Source organism: Hetaerina americana, unplaced genomic scaffold, assembly GCF_022747635.1.
Source record: "Hetaerina americana unplaced genomic scaffold, ioHetAmer1.1.p SCAF_10, whole genome shotgun sequence".
NCBI lineage: Eukaryota > Metazoa > Arthropoda > Insecta > Odonata > Calopterygidae > Hetaerina > Hetaerina americana.
In genome coordinates this window covers 39858006-39876426 of record NW_027286070.1, presented here as the reverse complement: position 1 = coordinate 39876426, position 18421 = coordinate 39858006, and the positions used below count along the sequence as shown (strand labels likewise).

General features: G+C 37.0%; 1 protein-coding gene across 2 annotated transcripts in view; it reads left to right on the top strand.

Moving 5' to 3' along the window:
* Positions 1-8773, top strand: part of LOC139700065 (uncharacterized) — an 18387-nt gene extending 9614 nt beyond the window's left edge. Inside the window, exons 6-7 of one of the 2 annotated variants that reach the window (XM_071598547.1) lie at positions 2943-3328; positions 8666-8773. In XM_071598547.1, the coding sequence (XP_071454648.1) occupies positions 2943-3293 (351 nt within the window). In that variant the 3' untranslated portion in view covers positions 3294-3328; positions 8666-8773. Of the gene's footprint in view, positions 1-2942; positions 3679-8665 lie in introns of those variants that run through there. The other variant, XM_071598545.1, reaches the window with a different exon arrangement.
* The last annotated feature ends 9648 nt before the right edge of the window (positions 8774-18421 follow it).

Sequence of the window (18421 nt, the reverse complement as noted above, 5' to 3'; positions counted from 1 at the left end):
CATGAGGTCACTAATAGAGAGGCAAATTGAGTACAGTCTGAATTTATTTAGATTTCAAGGTATTTGAGAGAAAAATTGGATAGAATGAAGAGAAAAATTGGATAGAATGAATGAATTTATTACAGAAGATAAGGAGTACATTGGAAGGAAAGACAAAATGTCTGAAACCTGTCTCAGACTGCTCTAGTGCATTTGGAAAACATAGAGTCAGTCAGTGTTAGACAGAGGTGTAAGATAGTAGTGTCCATTATCACCATTATATGTGTTGATGAAATGGTAAAAGAGGCACAGTAAGGGAATTGAAAGAATTGTAGATAGGAATGAAAGTTGGTTAAGAATTCTTAACATAAGTTAGGTTTTTTGCTGATCAAGCTTTACAAGTAGTTGGTCAACCAAGGGGTTAAAATCATTGATGAGTGAAGTAGAAAATCTGTGTGATAGGTATGTGATGACTATTAATGTAAACCATGCATAGGGTTGGAGGATATGGAGAAAGAAGAAGGCTAAGTTAAAAATTAAAATAGTAGTGCACAAACTATGGCATGTGGAACAATTAACTTATCATGGAAATTTTATGAAGCAAAATGGTCATAATAGTTGGGTAGTTGTAGTACCCAACTACCCAGTACCCAGTTGTAGTACCCAGAAGTAGTTGGGACACATGAAGAAGAATTGCTAGAAACTTTTGTGAGGAGGGAGTGGATGGCAGGGATATTGAGAAAAAATTAGTGGAAACTTTGATATTGATAGTTGGTCTTTATGACGAAGAAAAATGATCATTGAAGAAAAATGATTGGTGTAGATTGGAGGCATTTGAGTTGTGGGTTTGGATAAGGTAAAATGGATGGGCAGGTAAACAAGCAAAAAGTACTAGGAAAGGTGCAGTGAGGAGGAAGGTAGATGTACAGCATTTTGATTGGCAATGGAATCCTGATGACTGGGATACGGGAGAATATTGGGCGACCAAAGTTGAGAGAGAGGATAGGCATGTTAAATGGTATGAAGGGTGGTAAAATATTTATATTTTCGAAGAAAATTTATTGTTGTGTGTGTTGTTAGATTGTGTCTTGTTAGATAAGGCTAAGAAATGCAGCAATTTATCTATTGAAAACCTACCTAGGGGTATCTATTGAAAATGATACCTTAGCAGATAGGATGTAGCAATATTTCTACAGTCAACATCACACAATTCCTTAAATACATCTTTAGTCAGTTAAATTCATATGACATAGTCCCCATAGGACTGAAAAACATATGTCATAGCTTTATTTAATGGATAATAATGGGCAAGATCGAAGCAGTGGCCAACCAATCTCACTAGCTTCCCCCATTTTATAATCACCTGGAGTACTTAATATAATAGTAAATAGCTTTTGACATTCACAATTTTATCTCTAGTGACCAGCATTGCATCAAAAAAGATAGTCATGGTTTTGGTGATTGGAATGTTTGAGGGTCTTTTTTATATGTTATAATATTCTAAAATCAAGAGAGAATTGCACTAGAAGATGCATCCTCTCTGGATTTGAAGCAAAATTTCAATAAAGTGTCATTTATAAAATTGATATCTAAGCGGCAAGAGCATAAAATAAATGGAAAAAATAATTAACTGAATTCATAGTATTTTCTCTAGCTACAAACACAAAGTGTTAACTGGCAACTCATTTGGCAGCTGATATACATGGTGCAGCAACATAACTTCATTTTTGAAAGTGTTTTGTGTTTGGAAAAAGAAAGTTATGTTGCCGCACCCTGTATAAGCTGTCTCCATCATTTAACTATCTTCTAAATGTAATAGGCTTCAATATAAATTAATATAGAATCAATTATAAGAAAAGATGACTTCCCCTTGAATATTAAGTTTTCTCTGGTCTTCCACTGGGTCAGGGGTTCCATATTAGCCGATGTTTTGATGCTCGACTTGTTGCATCATCCTCAGGGTGGATGAGTGCCACGCTGCATTTGGCTGTCCCAGCCCTGCCCTCACCACCCAGCCCAGCGACGATCAGTGCAGAACACACTCTTCCAATGAGCCAGGGCTATCACCAACAAAAACAGTTTGCCAGAGGAGAATAGCCACCTCAGGACAACCTTCCTCCAAAATGGGTATAGCGGAGGCAAAATCTCTTTGACTCTAAAAAGGTCCTTCAACCCATCAATGCCCTCGACGCAGGAAGAAAATGAGAAGCCAATAGCCACCATCTGCTTTCTGTATGTCTCCTCAATTTTTGGGAAAATATCCAGGATACTGGCGGGGCACAAAATTGAGGCAGTCCACAAACCACTGGGAAAAATTAGACATTTTCTTGTTAGAGCCAAGGACCCAATGGGCCTGTAGACCCCAGGCATTTACCAAGTCCCGTGTCCTGCAGAGACAGGGGCGGACCATGGAGGCCAGGTTATAGGAACACAAAAGACACCTTCGGCTGGGGTGGTTGGAGAAATTAGCCATCACTGGACACAGCATCGGGATGGATCATTCCATTACTTTGATGGGATAAAGTTACTTGCCTGCACCGATGGTTGCTAGGACCAAATAATTAAAGAAGCAATCGAAGTAAGAATGGTGAGACGTAATTTCAAAAGGGACTCCGGCTATTCCATTAGCAACACGTGGAAACCGGTGCTGTTGAAAGTTAGAAAAGGAAGGAACACAACACAACGCCATGGCAACCAACCAGTAGGCTCCTCCATCACAGACCAATCATGAGTCACCTGACCCTCAGGCTCATGTATATAAGACAGCCAAATGCAGAGTGGCACTCATCAATATGGAACCCCTGACCCAGTGAAAGCCCCGAGAAATCTTCATAAAGCAAATATGGTGAGAAAGCACCAGATCTTTCTTCCCTGTAAATAGTTGCATGTAGTTTATTGTTGTATAATTCCTTATATCTAATTTTAGTGTATACATTTGAAAGGAAACTTATTTGCATTTCCAGAGTCTAGATGATGGAACAGTTGAAAATCCGACGGAAAAGGTTTCACCCTTGGAAACTGTGGATCATGGGCAAGTTGAAGAAAAAGCTACAAAAAATATGTGGAAAAATAAGATCAAGGGTAAAATTAAAGGAGACAAATTCCAAGAACCCCCAGCAGGTGCACCACCACACAAAGTTGAACTACCAGTTTTGAAGTGCAAAATCTGCCAACTACAGACAACATCACGTGCAATTCTTTTATTCCATTTGAGAAGACATATGGCAAATTATCAGACTTGTGATTTCTGTGACATACGCTTATTGGATGATGAGGATGAAGAACTGGAATTGAACAAACATAGGACTGTATAACATTAAAATGTTATAGTAAACAAATTATGAGTAATGTAAGTTGGATTTTTATATTCTCTGGTTAATAATATGAAGCATGTATTGTATGTGCTTCTTATATACTTAAGTAACAAGGAAAAGATTATTCATATATTGTTTGGTGACTATTTATGGTTTCTGTTCCTAAATTTTCTCTGGAATCATGTCTACTAAAAATATTTCATGGTTAATTTTTCTTGGATTTTTTCATAACAATCTGGGACCATTTGTAATTAATGTAAGCAGATCCAAAGAACAGGTTGGGATGCCAAGTTTCAACATGAGGTTTACGAAAACCTTCCAATAACCGTCTGCGAATTGAAAAGAAATTCCATGGTGATGAAAGAGAGATATGAAATTGTGATTCTTGGATGTGTACATATTTAGATAGTTGCTTCTCTGCAATAAAACATTCTGAATTGTTGTCTACCAAAGATATGTATAGAGAGAAAAGTAAAGAAAACGACCAGAAGTTTCAAATATCAGGATTTATATGTACCTGATAGCATAGGTAAAGTTAAATGAATTTGAAAAACTCATTTTGAACCTCTTAAAGAAAATAAGGATTATTGTCAGACTCTGACTAATAGGATATTGTTCAACAACATTAGTTGATTTTCTGGGTCCACCAAAAATCTGTCACGTGACGGGACTGCTGCTAACACTAATACTAAATGAATCCTGGGGGGCCATAGTAGCCCAGTACATTAGAGCATTGGCCTACTGACCATAGGACCTGCGTTCAGTTGTGCATGATGCCTCTGGGTACCCTTAGCTTCACACTAGCTGAGTGATTTTTCAGGTACAAGAGTTTTCTGAGAAACCATAGGCAGCACAGGGAAAGGAACTGGGCCCCTTACTTTGATGAGTGAATTTCATATGCTATTGGGCTTAGTAAAAGGTGAGCCTAACCTCTCAACTAGCAAAACAATCTGCAGGTTGATAACTGGTTATAAGTGAATTTTCTGGCAATCAGCTGAAAATGAGTAGAGATATTGGGTATAATGTGACTGTTCATGCACCTCCAAATTTTGACATATGGTAAATATGTTAATCAAATTGAATTCTTTATTTTGAGATTCCCTACAATGGTATGTACACAATTGTATACACCTGACTGATACCAACCACTCCATATCTCCTGCAGAAATGCATATTATAAAAAGTCTCCTAGACCATCTCCTTGTCCCCAACGAATACATTTTCATCTGCGAATCCATTAATAATTTAAATCCTGACCATAGCTCCATTTTTTCACCCTTTTCCAATTATCCTCGCTGATTTAACCTATGGTGTCCTCCCTCCATCCCCTCCTCTTCCCTTCCATTCCTTGATCAGTTGTGAAGCCATGTAAAAATCATTCATAGCCTGCTGAAGTTGGCTTTGCCATCCCAACAACATTGCGATTTCCTTTTTCATTTCACCCTTCCAATTGTGGTTTTGAAAGGAGTAGCTGTCATCCTGGTTAGTATCGAAATGAACTCTCGTATTTTGATCTAACAATATACTATATTGCCTTCAAGTTCAGAATTCCTTCTCCTTTTCTCTCTTCACTTCATTTTCACTAGTCACTGTTAAAGTCTACCTAATATTATTAAAAAGTCATATTATGAAAATATTTTTGGTGAAACCGTACTATTTTTTGCATAGAAGAATAATCAAGGAAATTGATATTTTAAAGAATAAAGTTTTTCGTTAAAAAATTAAAATTAATGCCTGTCATTCCACCTTAATTACATAGAACTTTCACTTAATTGTCAATTTCTACTGGTTTTTTGAGTTACCTGCCTCACTTGGCATGCATACATATGTAATAGATATTGTAGCAAATCAGCGAGAGTAAGTGGCCTTCCTCTAACGACTAAAATTCAGATTTTTTGGCTTAGCTTACCTCAAAAGAGAATCTTCTGATTTGTGTGTTCATTTTTCATTGCGGTTATTCTACTTTTTTAAGTTAGGTTTTGGGCAGACCCTTGTGGCTATTAATTTCTGAGTATTGTGGGAACTGACTCTTTCTTTGCCTCACATAATTTCTTTCTTCATCACTTCATAATTACATCCTGACTTCATGCTGTCTAGAAAGCCTACTCTATTATTCCTTCCTTTACCTTGTTTGCCCATGTATTTAAAAATAGGTGATCATATCATCTTCAACTTGATAGCTTAAACTGTTGGTTAATAAACATAACAGTTTCAGGCTTAACTTTGTGGAATTCCTTCATGATGAGGGCAGAAAAAGAAACTTTGCCCTTTCACATAAAGACTCAATACTTCACACGGCCATGGTTTTGATGCTGTGCATCATCATCATGTGTATTATTCCACCTGAATGATGATGCACAGCTGATTCACAGATTCCAGCAGCAAATGCGCAGCAGATTCCTGCTGAATATTCCACCTGATGATGATGCGCAACATGGAAACCATGGTCATTTGAAGTATTAAATCTTTCTGTGGAAGTGCAAAGTTTCTTTTTTTACTCTCATCATAGTGGTTAATATTAGTCCTTGGCTAATTAAATAAGGTCATGATTTAAAATTAAGGAGATATTTAGGTTATAATGGCATCATGTAAGTATGGCACTCCTATCTCTCTGCAAACCCTATTCTAATTTGGCAAGGGCTGTTGGTTTTATGGTACCAAACATGAAAAGAGAGAGCTGGATAGTGAAATGGAAATGGTGTTAATTAATTGGCTAATTCAGATTTGAAGGAATCTCAGACATGAATGATGTCATAATCCCTGTGTTATATTTTCTTATGTGAAGTAAATGGGGTACAATGGCTGTTTCCATAGAAAAATCTTGACATGGCGAATGATCTTGTGTTCTGATAACTCTTACAACTGTTCTGGTGGGAAAAATGTATTAATTCCTTCTTCCTAAAGGGAGGAATATTCCACACTGCATCTGTTCCTTAGAAAGGCGGCAGGAAAGGCATCCGATCTGTGAGGTGGCCTCAGTTATTTTTCCCATGATTTTTATGGATGTTATTAAATTGATGAGTCCTAGCAACTACACGACTCAGCCCACTGAGCTAGATGTCACATCCAGGAGTCAACATTATCATACCATGTACAGGCAAGTTGAAGCATTAGAAAGAAAGACACAAGGGATGCCTTTATTATAATAAGACTTAGGAGTGTTAGGGTGATGATAAGGCCAGGGAACTTAGAAAGTATCAAGCAAGATATGGAGATAAGAAATATTGAGTTGTTAGGATTGCTTGAAGTGAGATAAAAAGAAAGTAGGGGTTATTGGTGTGATGATACAGAGTAAACCTATGACACTAAAAAAAGTGGAAACAATTCTCATTAATAAAAGGAATAAATGTAGGGAGCTAAGAACAATCAGCTCCTTGGCATGTGCATCTTAAATCCTGCTGGGAATAATTAATATTTCTGTAAGAAAATTAAGAAGAATGCAGCAGAGGAGTGGCTTGGTTTTGGGAGAAAAATGGGTTAATTGGATTAGTAAGGCATATTGAAAAGTAATCAAGTGTAACTAGAATTGTGCTTAATATAATTGGAGAAGACATTTGGCTGTATATTGTGGGATAAATAATTGGAAATATTGAGAATCAACAGAGTAAACTTAAATGGAGAGAAGGCTGATAAGAAGCCTGTGCATGGCACACTAGTCATTAATGGCTGCATGAAAAAACTGGACTGTGTTTTGAAATTGGTAGAGGATTAAGGCTAGGATGTGCATAGTTTATCTTCAACTCTATTTAACAATTACTTTGGCTAAATGGATTTATATCACTGGAGTCAAACTCTGGAACTCACAAAAACTACTAGATGTGTGGATGATCAAGGGTTAAATAGATAAGGGATTACATTTCATCATTGCTGAGCATTTTAGACAAGTTGATAAGGTATAGTATTTAAATCAATCAAATAAAAACTAAGGGAATGAGTTTTGCAATAAATAGGAATGTTAAGTCAAACATTAGATTTGAGGTGGCTTGAACTAGAGAACATAGGACACCTTATCTGTTTATAACATTCTTTAGACAAAAATGGTCATAGGAGTGAGGACATTAAAAGACAACTTGGGCTAGTTAAATTACCCTTTATACAGCAAGGGGTGATGACAAGAATTGAAGATGTAAAGAAAAAGATCAATAAAAATTTTTATATGTATTGTGGTATTGAATGCACTGAAAAGGTGGTTACTCATATTGTGGGTTTTTGGGAGACAGGTTTGTAGAAGTAGAGCAAAACATTAAATGGATGGAAAGGGAAACAAAGGAGAGTTTGGATGGAGAATGAAAGGTGGGGTGAGTGAGAAATGAGAGAGAATGCAGAAGTTCAAAGAAGGCTGGAAAAGTGGATGCAGGGGATACTGAGAGGCATTGAAATGCTGATGTGGGAGAGGCTATTGTGTGAATTAGGTAGACAGAAGAAAGAAAGAATGTAGGATAAAATGAAGAGAAATGAAAGTGAGTGGATTGAAAATAAGATTTATTGTTATATGGGGTGTAAGATGATATACTGTATTATTAAGTGGGGCTGAGAATAGTGGCAGTGATTAATCCTAGGTACTGCCAAGAACCTATCTCAACTGGAAAGACCGTTGCTAATTATGAGCTTAGCAGCTAGAGCATCCCTATAATGGAATCACTGCATTATCTGTGGAGATAAAAGCTTGTATGTAGTATTATGAAAGATATCCAGTTATATGGATTGTAATCATGTTGGTAAACCATTATTTATTTAAAAATAGATAAATTTAATTTCATCTAATAACTTTGATTTAATTCTCACACTCTCATTTCTTAGCGGAAGGATTGCTTACTTGAAAATGTATGAATGCATAGTACTCTGTTATTAAATGTTTACATTTGGTAAACCCTTGATTTTATGGAACTTCAGAGGAAAGGTTTATTAGTATATGGTGTTTTAATAGGGAAATTATTTTTTATTCCCAATAGTCACATGGGAATATATGAGAAAACATTCTTGATATAGTTAATATGGGAACTGTTGAGAAAATTGTACATTTGCATAATCACCCAGGATAAAATGGTATATTTTTAATATCCATTTTGAGACCTAGTGATATATGAAATGATTTTTCAAACAGTGAAAAATGTTTTCAGACCTCAAAAGTAATGGCTGGTTAGTAAATATGACTTAGTTTTGATATGGCTTGGGTCAACACCATATAAGTCATAAATAAAAATATTTTTTTCATATTTAGGAAGTTTAATAACTTGTTGATGTGATCTTTTTCATTAAATTCAAATTTTACTGATTTCCCAGAGTTCCTTAAATTGAGGATTTACTGTATATTGAATATCAGATATGTATCTAAAAGTTAGTTTCAAAAAAGTACTTTGAAAAATTTTCAGGGATCAAGTTGCCTTTAAGGATTATTAATGGCACATTAAAGCCAATGAGGATCATCACAGCATATTATATTTTGTCATATTACCCATCTCATGCTCCTAGAAGTACCTACCTCCATGATCTAGTCAGGTATGTATATGGTTTTCCCTCCAATCCATTCCCTCCACTCACTTTGTGAAATTCCAAAAGATAAAGTTTTATATATTCAGCATAATTTGTTACTCAATATATATCGAGCAATTATGGTCTAATTTCATGATCAAGTGATAGCCATTTCAAACTCTTATACACTACATGGCTTCTGAATCTGATAAATTTGCCTTGTCTGAGACCTTTACTTCAGAGAGTATCTTAATAGAACCTCCGAGTCATTTCAACTGTCATTCAGTTAAACTTTCAAGAGGTTGCCATGCCATAGTTGGATCTTATGGGAAGGATCAACCCCAGCCGTTCTCTTAATAGTGGGCAAAGGATATGGTGAGGGAAATTAGAGAGGGTAACATAGCATACGTATGGGTATATACACTCTAATATTATTATAAGATATTTAACTTGGAGACCTTATTCTTAGTTAGTAAAAGTTCTAGAATACTAAAATGCTCTTATCACACAACTTTATCTCTAACTCCAACTTTTCCTCAGATATACAGAAATGATACATTTTTTCTCGGTTTGGCCAATGCATCAAATTACGATGTTGTAACATCTACGCACGTCCATGTTCTCTGTACTGTAATATCGAATCCTCAAGTTGAACGTGAGGTAGGTGACAGGCAATGAATTTAAAAATACCATTTCTTACTTAATCACCAATTTGATCATCTCGTAAAGTGACGTAACAACCCGAAAATTGTGGCGCCGAATCCCATCTCGGGCATAGAAGCTGCTGTTATAGTATATAAAACATGTATGAATCCTGCTACTACTTGTAGTTTTAGATAACCCGCATTAAGATCAAAACGTACTTCAAACCCAGAGGTGTTTTCCTTGGCTAGTTCAAAGAACTGGGGAAAATGGCGAGACTATTACAAACGAAATCATCCGCTTGTGGCATTGAATATACGAGTACAGTATTTCGTAACTAATGGCAATTAATTTACGGTAATTTGTCACGGCATCTTGATCCTTTCAAAACCCTTAGTTCACAGTGTAATTGGACGCCTCGGCAGCTTAATTGGTTAAAGTACTTAGCCCAAAATCGTGTGGTTTCGGGATCGAGTTCGGGTTAAGGCGAATGATTTTTTACTCTGTAAAACTTCTGAATTTCGATACTTATTATCAGATGATGTTCAAGTAACTGTCGCGGAATCCTCTGCAGTTCTGTTATTAAGAATTAATTGGGAAACGCTACTCGCTTGCCGGAGATTCGGAGCGATATGCTGCTCCTTAACCTCGTTTTTAGTTATGTATTTGAGGTTAGACTTATTCTAACTAATTTCATGTTATTCTGTGTTAATTTTATGCTGAAATTGTTATAAATTGTTTGAGTTAAAGGATCGGCTCCGCGGCCCCATCCTAATAAAACGCTCCTCTACGCAGCTACATCCAGTTCTCAAAACCCTTATTTCTCCTACTTAATTCATTTTAACGTTGCCCAAACGGGCTGATAGACTAGAATCTGACTTTTAATATAGATTAAGAAAAGATAATTACCTTTATTCTTAGCGTTACATCTATCGATTTTACGGATTCATTTAAGAAAGAATGTATTTCAAATCCTGACCAATCTATTTCTTTCTTCCAATAATATCAATTTGGCTTATCATTTCTGGCCTGGTGTAAGCACGTCGAGGATTCTCTCAAGAAAAAAACCATCGCCCTTGGCGCCTTTAGATTTTGCGTTGCTGAATTGAAAGAATGCGTTGATGGTTGAATTTTGAACAGCTTCGATCCCGGTGACCGTGAACTTGAGTCGTTAGAAATCCTCGCACCCTCTACGTTAAAATACAGGTTCCACCTCAGACTCACTGTCCTTGGCTGTATCATTATCCTCAGTTTCGCCACACTCCTCATTCCATACCACGCTCGGAAATATTTGATTTGAATTTTAGAGTCACGTCGGTGCGATGCCACAATTTTTTTCAGTTGCCAGCTCAAAGTGCCTCATTCCTGTGGATGCTGATATGTTTTCCGCAACCTTTCCGAGTTCAGCGTAATCACTGCTGATTCAGTCAAGTTTATGCCTAGAACCGGAGTCGAATGTAATACACTTGTAGTTGAAAGGTAAATCGTTTTATTTTGAAATCAGTTGATTGGTTATTGCATACATCCCATGCTATTGTAATGATCAGTTTTCACTGTAAATTTACGATTTGAGGTGGAAATCATTGCCATGTTTTCCAGGAGGAAATATCCATTAAATATGAATTTCATTTAATGACAGTCAAGTATATCTTCTAAACGGTTAGCACATCTGTTATTTTAAATTTTGTGAAACATCGGATGTTAGAGAATTAATAAATAGCGTAAGTTTATTTAACAGGCATTGAACTGATAGAAAAATACTTGCGCTGTACGAAAAGAAATCACAAAAGCCGAATTTTGCACTTTCGATGGTCTTGTATTTCCTCGGCATAAAATAGCCGTATATAAATGAGTGTCCTTAACATGGTGTGGCAAATGACTAGGCATGTGACGTGTGAGTTATAAAATACGTTGGCATTCGAAGGGCGTTGGCTTTGTGCCGACTTGCAAATGCGCTGGATAGAAGATGACGACCGCCGCATGAGGAGAGAGGTTGTTTTTGATGGAATAACGCAAGGTAAAGAACATAGGGGACATGAGTTCAAATGAAGATTCATGGCGTATTACGTCGCATTACATCCCACGAAGTTAAAAATTTATCGGTCATTGATAAGCCAAATGAAAGAACAATGATACGTAAATGGAAGATTCGATAATTGATATTAAGTTTAACTGGGCGGGAAGTTGGATTCTAAATTCAAACCTCTTTGTCTACTTAAGTGTACATATTTGAATAACTTTAATCGAACTAGAAATTTTAAAGAGAAAAGTATACTAATATTATTCTGTAAATAAATAATTAAATGATGGTAATATAACTCGGAAGAGTTATCATGATTTTTTCCTGTGCATCCATTATCTTTTACATATCTTCAACTCTTTTGAGTTCACAAATATTTCTGAAATATCCTTAGCTTAGCTCACATCGTTCTTTTCCTTTGCATTATTCAGCTTGAATGACTTGAGCTTACATAAAACCTGTCCGCTAAATATTTCAAGTCCCGAAACCAGAAATACATACCGAATATCGAGGAGGTCAAGCAGAAAAAATTGTTTCCGCTACATTAAAAGCTCTAAATCTCTAAGCGCCATTACACAATATTGTAACACAAGCCTTCTTTAAGAAATTCGAACGAGCCATTTAAGGAATCTGCTTGAATGTTAGAAATAATTCCTCTCTGTCGTAAAAAAAATCACTCCTTTTTTCTAATGGCCATGTATGAACAAACTCGATGATCAATGGCCGACATTCTGATTTGTAAGTGGTATGTTTTTTTTTTTTAAGGCTCTCTGACCGCCGAATTTGTATCGTAAACCAATCCACATAAAAACTAAATCCTCTTATACAAGCAGCTTTTATGTTCGAGGTGGTATTCGGCGCCACGATTTTCGGGTTGGGTACGTTACTTTACGAGATAACCAAATCGGTGATTAAGTAAGAAATGGTATTTTTAAATCCATTGCCTTTCACCTACCTCATGTTCAACTTTAGTATTCGATACTACAGTACAGAGAAAATGTGCGTGCGTACAACATCGTAATTTGATGTATTGGCCAAACCAAGAACAAAGTACCTCTCTGGGTAAAAATGTATCGTTCCTGTAAATCTGAGGAAAAGTTGGAGTTAGCGATAAAGTTGTGTGATAAGAGCAATTTTAGTATTCTTGAACGTTTGCTTTTACTAACTACGAATGAGGTCTCGAAATTAAATATCTTTTAATAATTTTCGAATGTATATACCCGTATGTATTCTATTTAGTAATCGCATGTTCCTTCAAAACTTTGATACGGAGTGTTGTTTTGTTCGGTTCGGTAACTTGGCAATTGAAGCAAGGTAATAAGCGTAGATTGGAAGCTTTTGAGATGTGGTAGTGGGTAAGGATGTAAAAAGTAAAATGGACGGAAAGGAAAACGAATGAAAAGGCACTAGGCATGGTGGACGAGAAGGAAGAAATTCAAAGGTGGCAGGAAAGGAGTATGAAGAGCATTTTTACAGGCGATGGAATGTTGAAGAATGATAGTGGGAAGGACCGTAGGCAAAAGATGTCGCTGGAGGAAAGGGATAAGCATGTTGGGTACCTTCATCCTCACATCCGGATTCTCCTTGCGTCACACACACTTGAGGAGCTTGACACCTGTTTAGGATATGAATAAGTCGCATATCTCTCCAATCTCTACCTTTTTTCAGCAATACATTTGTTAATTCCAACACATTCTTTCCATCGAATGCCTTCTTGAAATCTACGAAACAATTGCATCCTGATTGTGCTCTCTGTTTCTCTCTATTATTATGACCACATTATTGCTACGGCATCACGCGTCCCTCTCTCTGGTCCACAAATCTGATCATCCCCAAAGTAATAATTTGCCTTGCCCTCCATGCTCTTATTAATGATCCTGAAAACATCTTTAGCAGCTTGCGAAATCAGACTTATTGTTCTACAGTTCCCTCATATTGCTGCCTTTCCTTTTTTGGGATGAGCACTAACACTGATCTAACGAAATTTTCCGGCCAAATTCCTCCTTCATAAATGCTATGAATTAATCCATGTTAACTCTTTCTTCCACATTTTCTTTAGTGTTTCCACGGGAATGTTATCAATTTACACAGTTTATTGGATTTAAATTCGTTTCATGCCCTTTCTATTTTGCAATCAAACATGTGTAGTCCTAAGGTATCCCCAAGCTAATTTATGTTCTCTTTCCGTATCCAAACTTCCTGGCCTAATACCTTTACCATATGGACCCTATGTAATATTGTCATCTCTCTCGAATCTTTCCTAGTTCCATTAGTAATTTTCCTCCGGTATCTGCAAGAGTGAGCACGGATTCTGCCTCCCTACTTTCTGATTAATCTTTAGATTATTATTTCGATCATCCTAATAATAATTTTTTACCTTTTTGCACATCGCCACCCATTTCACCCTGCCTTTGTAAACTCTCCGTGTCCTCGGATTGCGTCCTCCACCGCGCTTCTTTCGCCCTGTTAGTTTCCTGCCTCAGTTTATTATGTATCTTCTTGTATATCCTTTTACCACATTCTGTTTATCCTCTCCCGTTTCCTTCTATCATTATCTATCGTTTTCATCATTTCGTTTGTAATCCCTGGTTTCCTTGTCATTTTCCTGTTTTAATTTACTGTTCCACTAGTTTCGTTTGCAGCTTTCAATACCCCTTCCTTGAGATGTTCTCATTTCTTTTCTACGGTGGGATCGTTTAATACTAGTGGGGGATCTAGATTGTATTTCGAAATGCTGTACAAAATAAGGATTGTCATTAGACCATGGTAAATGTTCGGTGGTAAATTTCTTAAAAAGACTATCGGAATTTGTTTAGAAATTAGCTGGAGTTGACCTAGAAGTAGTTGATACGGTAAAATGCCTAGGCATTACAATCACTTAAGACTTAACTTTGAGCACCCAAATACATGAAATCTACGTGCAAGCAAAGATTAAATGGGATTTATTAGACGCATTGTTGGCAGGAGTGACTGCAACGTAAAAGAACGTTGTTATCACGCTCTTGTAAGGCGTCATTTAGAATATGCATCTATTGGATGCGATCCGACTGAAAAAGGCCTCATTCGGAAATTTGAGAAGATTCAACAACGAGCAGCCCGTTTCGTTAAAAACTGTTATGATAAAACGAAAAGCGTCGCAGAAATACTTCTGGAATTATGCTAGGAATCATTAGAAGAAATACGATTCAATGCCAGGTTGAACTTCCTAAATAAATTCGTATCCGCATGTTTCAGCTTCGAGGTCTCGCAAATTATTCGCACTCCAACATACATTGGTCGCTTGGATCGTGAATATAAAATTCGGGAAATAGATGTCAGAACTAGCAGACTCAAGGACTTCTCCTTCCCACGGACAATATGGGATAGCAGCTGTAGGGTTATACGTAGATAGCAAAAATTCCACTTGCCACCCACAGCGTCTAGGGAATAATTAGTTCTGCTCAAATAGATACACTTTCACTAATCTCAAACGTTTTGTTGCCAAACCTATTCCTGCATTGGACTGCCATTTAAGTACGAAGTGTTCGTCGCAGTATTACTTGCCCTGCTTTGTTTGTTTTCAAGCTTCTCCTTCCATTCCCGTCTCTTTCTCTGGGGGAGAGGGGGGACGCGTCCGCTGCCTGCCAGCTGTGTGTCACATTCCCTACCTGTCCCTTTGGCGGCAGAGACCATGAATTGCATGACCATGTGGTAGTGAAATCTTACTTTTCAATCTAATTTTCCCTCTATTGGATACATTTTTACTACATTCTAATGTGCAAATGTATGTGAGTTGATGGTATTTGTATTTGCATGCATGTAAGTTGAAAGGGTTTGCACACGAACATATGCGGTTTATTATGTAGATGCACGTACACGTCTCCCTGTCCTCACTCATTATAATTTCTACTGCCTCCTTGTATTCCTTTCTTTTCGTCCCGGTTTACTCTTCTAAATTCTATTTCTTCCCCCCGTCTTCTCCGTTTAATTCTCTTAAATGTGACGTTACACTCAACAGTACTAAATTATGTATAGTCTGAATTCGTATCTGATGCTGGGAAACCTTGCGAATTGTTTACGCTGTTCCTAAATCTTATGTCGCATTTTTATGTAGGCATTTAGTTTATTTTAGCTTGAAAAGTGTTGAAATAAGTCGTACATCGATGGACTTGCAATACAGTGCTTACATCAATAAGGGATAGAGGTCGTTGCTGAAATTAAGTTATCTGCCATTGGATATATTTACCTATGAATGTTTTTTTGCGGATTCGATGCATTTCTGCTTGTTTTTTCTCCCCCTTCTACAAGTATTCTGCTGGTCGAAACGTTTGTGACGAGTCTGTATACAGTCTATTTACTTTATTCTCTTGCTTCGAGAAGTTTACTTTGCCGTTTCTGTATTCCGTTTTGACAACGCGCTTTCTTTAATCTTACGATTTGCAATTATTATACACTACTAATTCAGTTACGATTTTGTTTAATGGATTCATTGATTTTAGCTTAGGTTAATACAATGTGCCACTTAGGTCTCTCGGAGCTACGGTAGTTTCCCATTTTCCATCAGTAAAGGCATTCGTAAAGGCATTTGCAAAGCCCTCTACAAAATTAGCAGCATCACACTGACTGGTTAAAGTTGTTGTCCAAAAATTTAATAATAATGTAACGTAACATTGTACAGGATTGTGAAGTGCATTGAAAATTAATTTTAACCCTTGGCGATGCACGAGTATCATGCTAGTTTTTATAATATAGAAGATATGAAGTGTGAATAAGTATTTTTGGAGGCACACTATTGCTGAACCAGGTGAGCTTTGATTAGCTTGTCTCTCTTTTTCTTTACTTTACCTTTTTTTGAAAGTCATCACCCATTTACCAACCACGCTTTGTACCGGGAAACTAACAGCGTGAAGGTTGCTGGGACGTTTCCATGGTTTTTTTCCCACCCGTTAGGATTGGATGAAACTTTTCCAACTCCTTCAGAAGTTTTGGGGCTATTTAATTTTTATTTGAAGGGCCCTTAGATTGTTTTTAACTTGACCGAAGGATTCTTCTGTACTTCTACTACATTGAAAATTGTAGGCCTTTTTGATTTCGTCTTATCTTCAACACGTTTTTGACTTCGCTGCGATTGGAAGTGGTTGTTTGTTGTCGATATTAAAATTCACTTAGCATCTATAAGACTGTTAGAAAGAGATCACTAAAGAAGCCGGGACTCCTTAAAAGATACCTGCCTCAAAGGTTATAGAAAAAATCTACACTTAAAGTCTAAAATAATAATAATCGTCATGAAAACTGAAGGAATTGTCAGAATAATAAGTTCTACGATAGTGATTAATTTAAATATGCATTTCGCTAAAAAATTATGCTGCTAATGAACATTTTAATTGTTATCTTTTGAGGAGAAATTACTGTGAACTTATTGATATTGATTTTTTTTGTCCATAGTAGAAAGCTTGGAAAGGAGATGCAATATGCTAAATGAGATTTGGGCTTTTTCTCTTTCTAAAACATATTATGCCGACGAGAAATCACATTTTATCTTACTGAGATGTGGTATAGTGCTACCACAGAGGCTGTACTTTCTTGGAAATTAAAGTTTCTTTCTCGATTCAGTATTAGCCAAGAGTCGTAAAGTCACTTTAGGGGATTCATTAATGGACAAGAAAGTATACTCACTATTATCTAATACACTGGTTGTTTTGCCTACGGGTAGAGTAAATACGCGAGCGAAAAATTTAGATAACTGGCATTAATACTTCTACTACTGCTAATAGTAATTATGAAATTAGTGTGATTACATAAGTAGTTTTAAGTTCAACCAATAAAACTTCCGGTTGCGCCTTGAAAAAAATGAAGCAGAAGGAAGTTTCGAGAAATTTTGGCAGCTTTAGCCAAATAAAATACACATTTTTTTAGTCATACGTATCTCGTGGCCCATGGCGTGTCGTTACTGTTATATGCGTTGAATTAAAACCCGTCTACTTTAATGGGCTGTGCTCCCCTCCATGATTCGTCGTAAATCAAACATTTCTACTGAGTATTGCAATAAAGATATCTTTGAAGAGTTTTTTCTCAGTTTTATTCTTTTGGCAGTTGGTCCCTTACACATTAATGTCACCATGAACTCTCCCAAACCTAACTGTCGGCAAAAGCTTGCATAATGGTCGATTCATCGACAGATGGCAGCTGGCGTCAAATATCATCGAAGTAATTGGCATGTTTTGTATTAGCAATTGCTCCCCAACTACGGGGTAGGCTAAGTACCCAAAATGTACCTCTGTCGGCGAGACCGTGGTAATTATTTAAGTTCATTATTTGTAAGTAGAGAACTCGAATATAAAGCACCGGACCTCCCGCCTGTATATTGAACGGTCTCTTCTTTAAACAATTGTGTAGAGAGGATTTTCATGCACCAAACACGGGTGAAAGTATAGAAAAAAAATGCGCTATCAAACCGTTCCTAACTTCGGCAGTAAATAACATCTGCACAACTAATTATAATAATGTTTATATTATTTCAGTCTTAATTGAGGCCGTCGTTTGTATGGATGTCCTCATCTTAAAAAGGTCATGGAAAAATGACGTTAAAGCGCTAATAGTAGCGATCATCAATTTTTTTAATCACTTTTCTAATGAATACGTGAAGCCCAGCGAAAATCAAGGGGTCAATATTCAAATGAATCGCTCACTTTTCAACTCAATCCTGATGAAAGGGTATTGGATGAGAAGCATTGGCATCCAAGCCAAAATTATGTGTGCACCATTGTGTGGAAGGAAATGCTATTCATTGGTATGGGACTCACTGCCCACGAACTTATGTGCGAACCTCCAACGCACGAATGTTGCCGAAACCGGGCGAGGGGAACGCCGAGAACCCTCCCGAGACGCTATTCGACCGCCCACGTGCGTCTCGAGGAAACGCCGGCAGGGCGTTCATAAAGCCGCCGGGGTTACATGCAAAAAAAATTGCTAACCCGTTCGTCCTCCCTTTTTCCCCTCTCACCGTCGGCGGTCC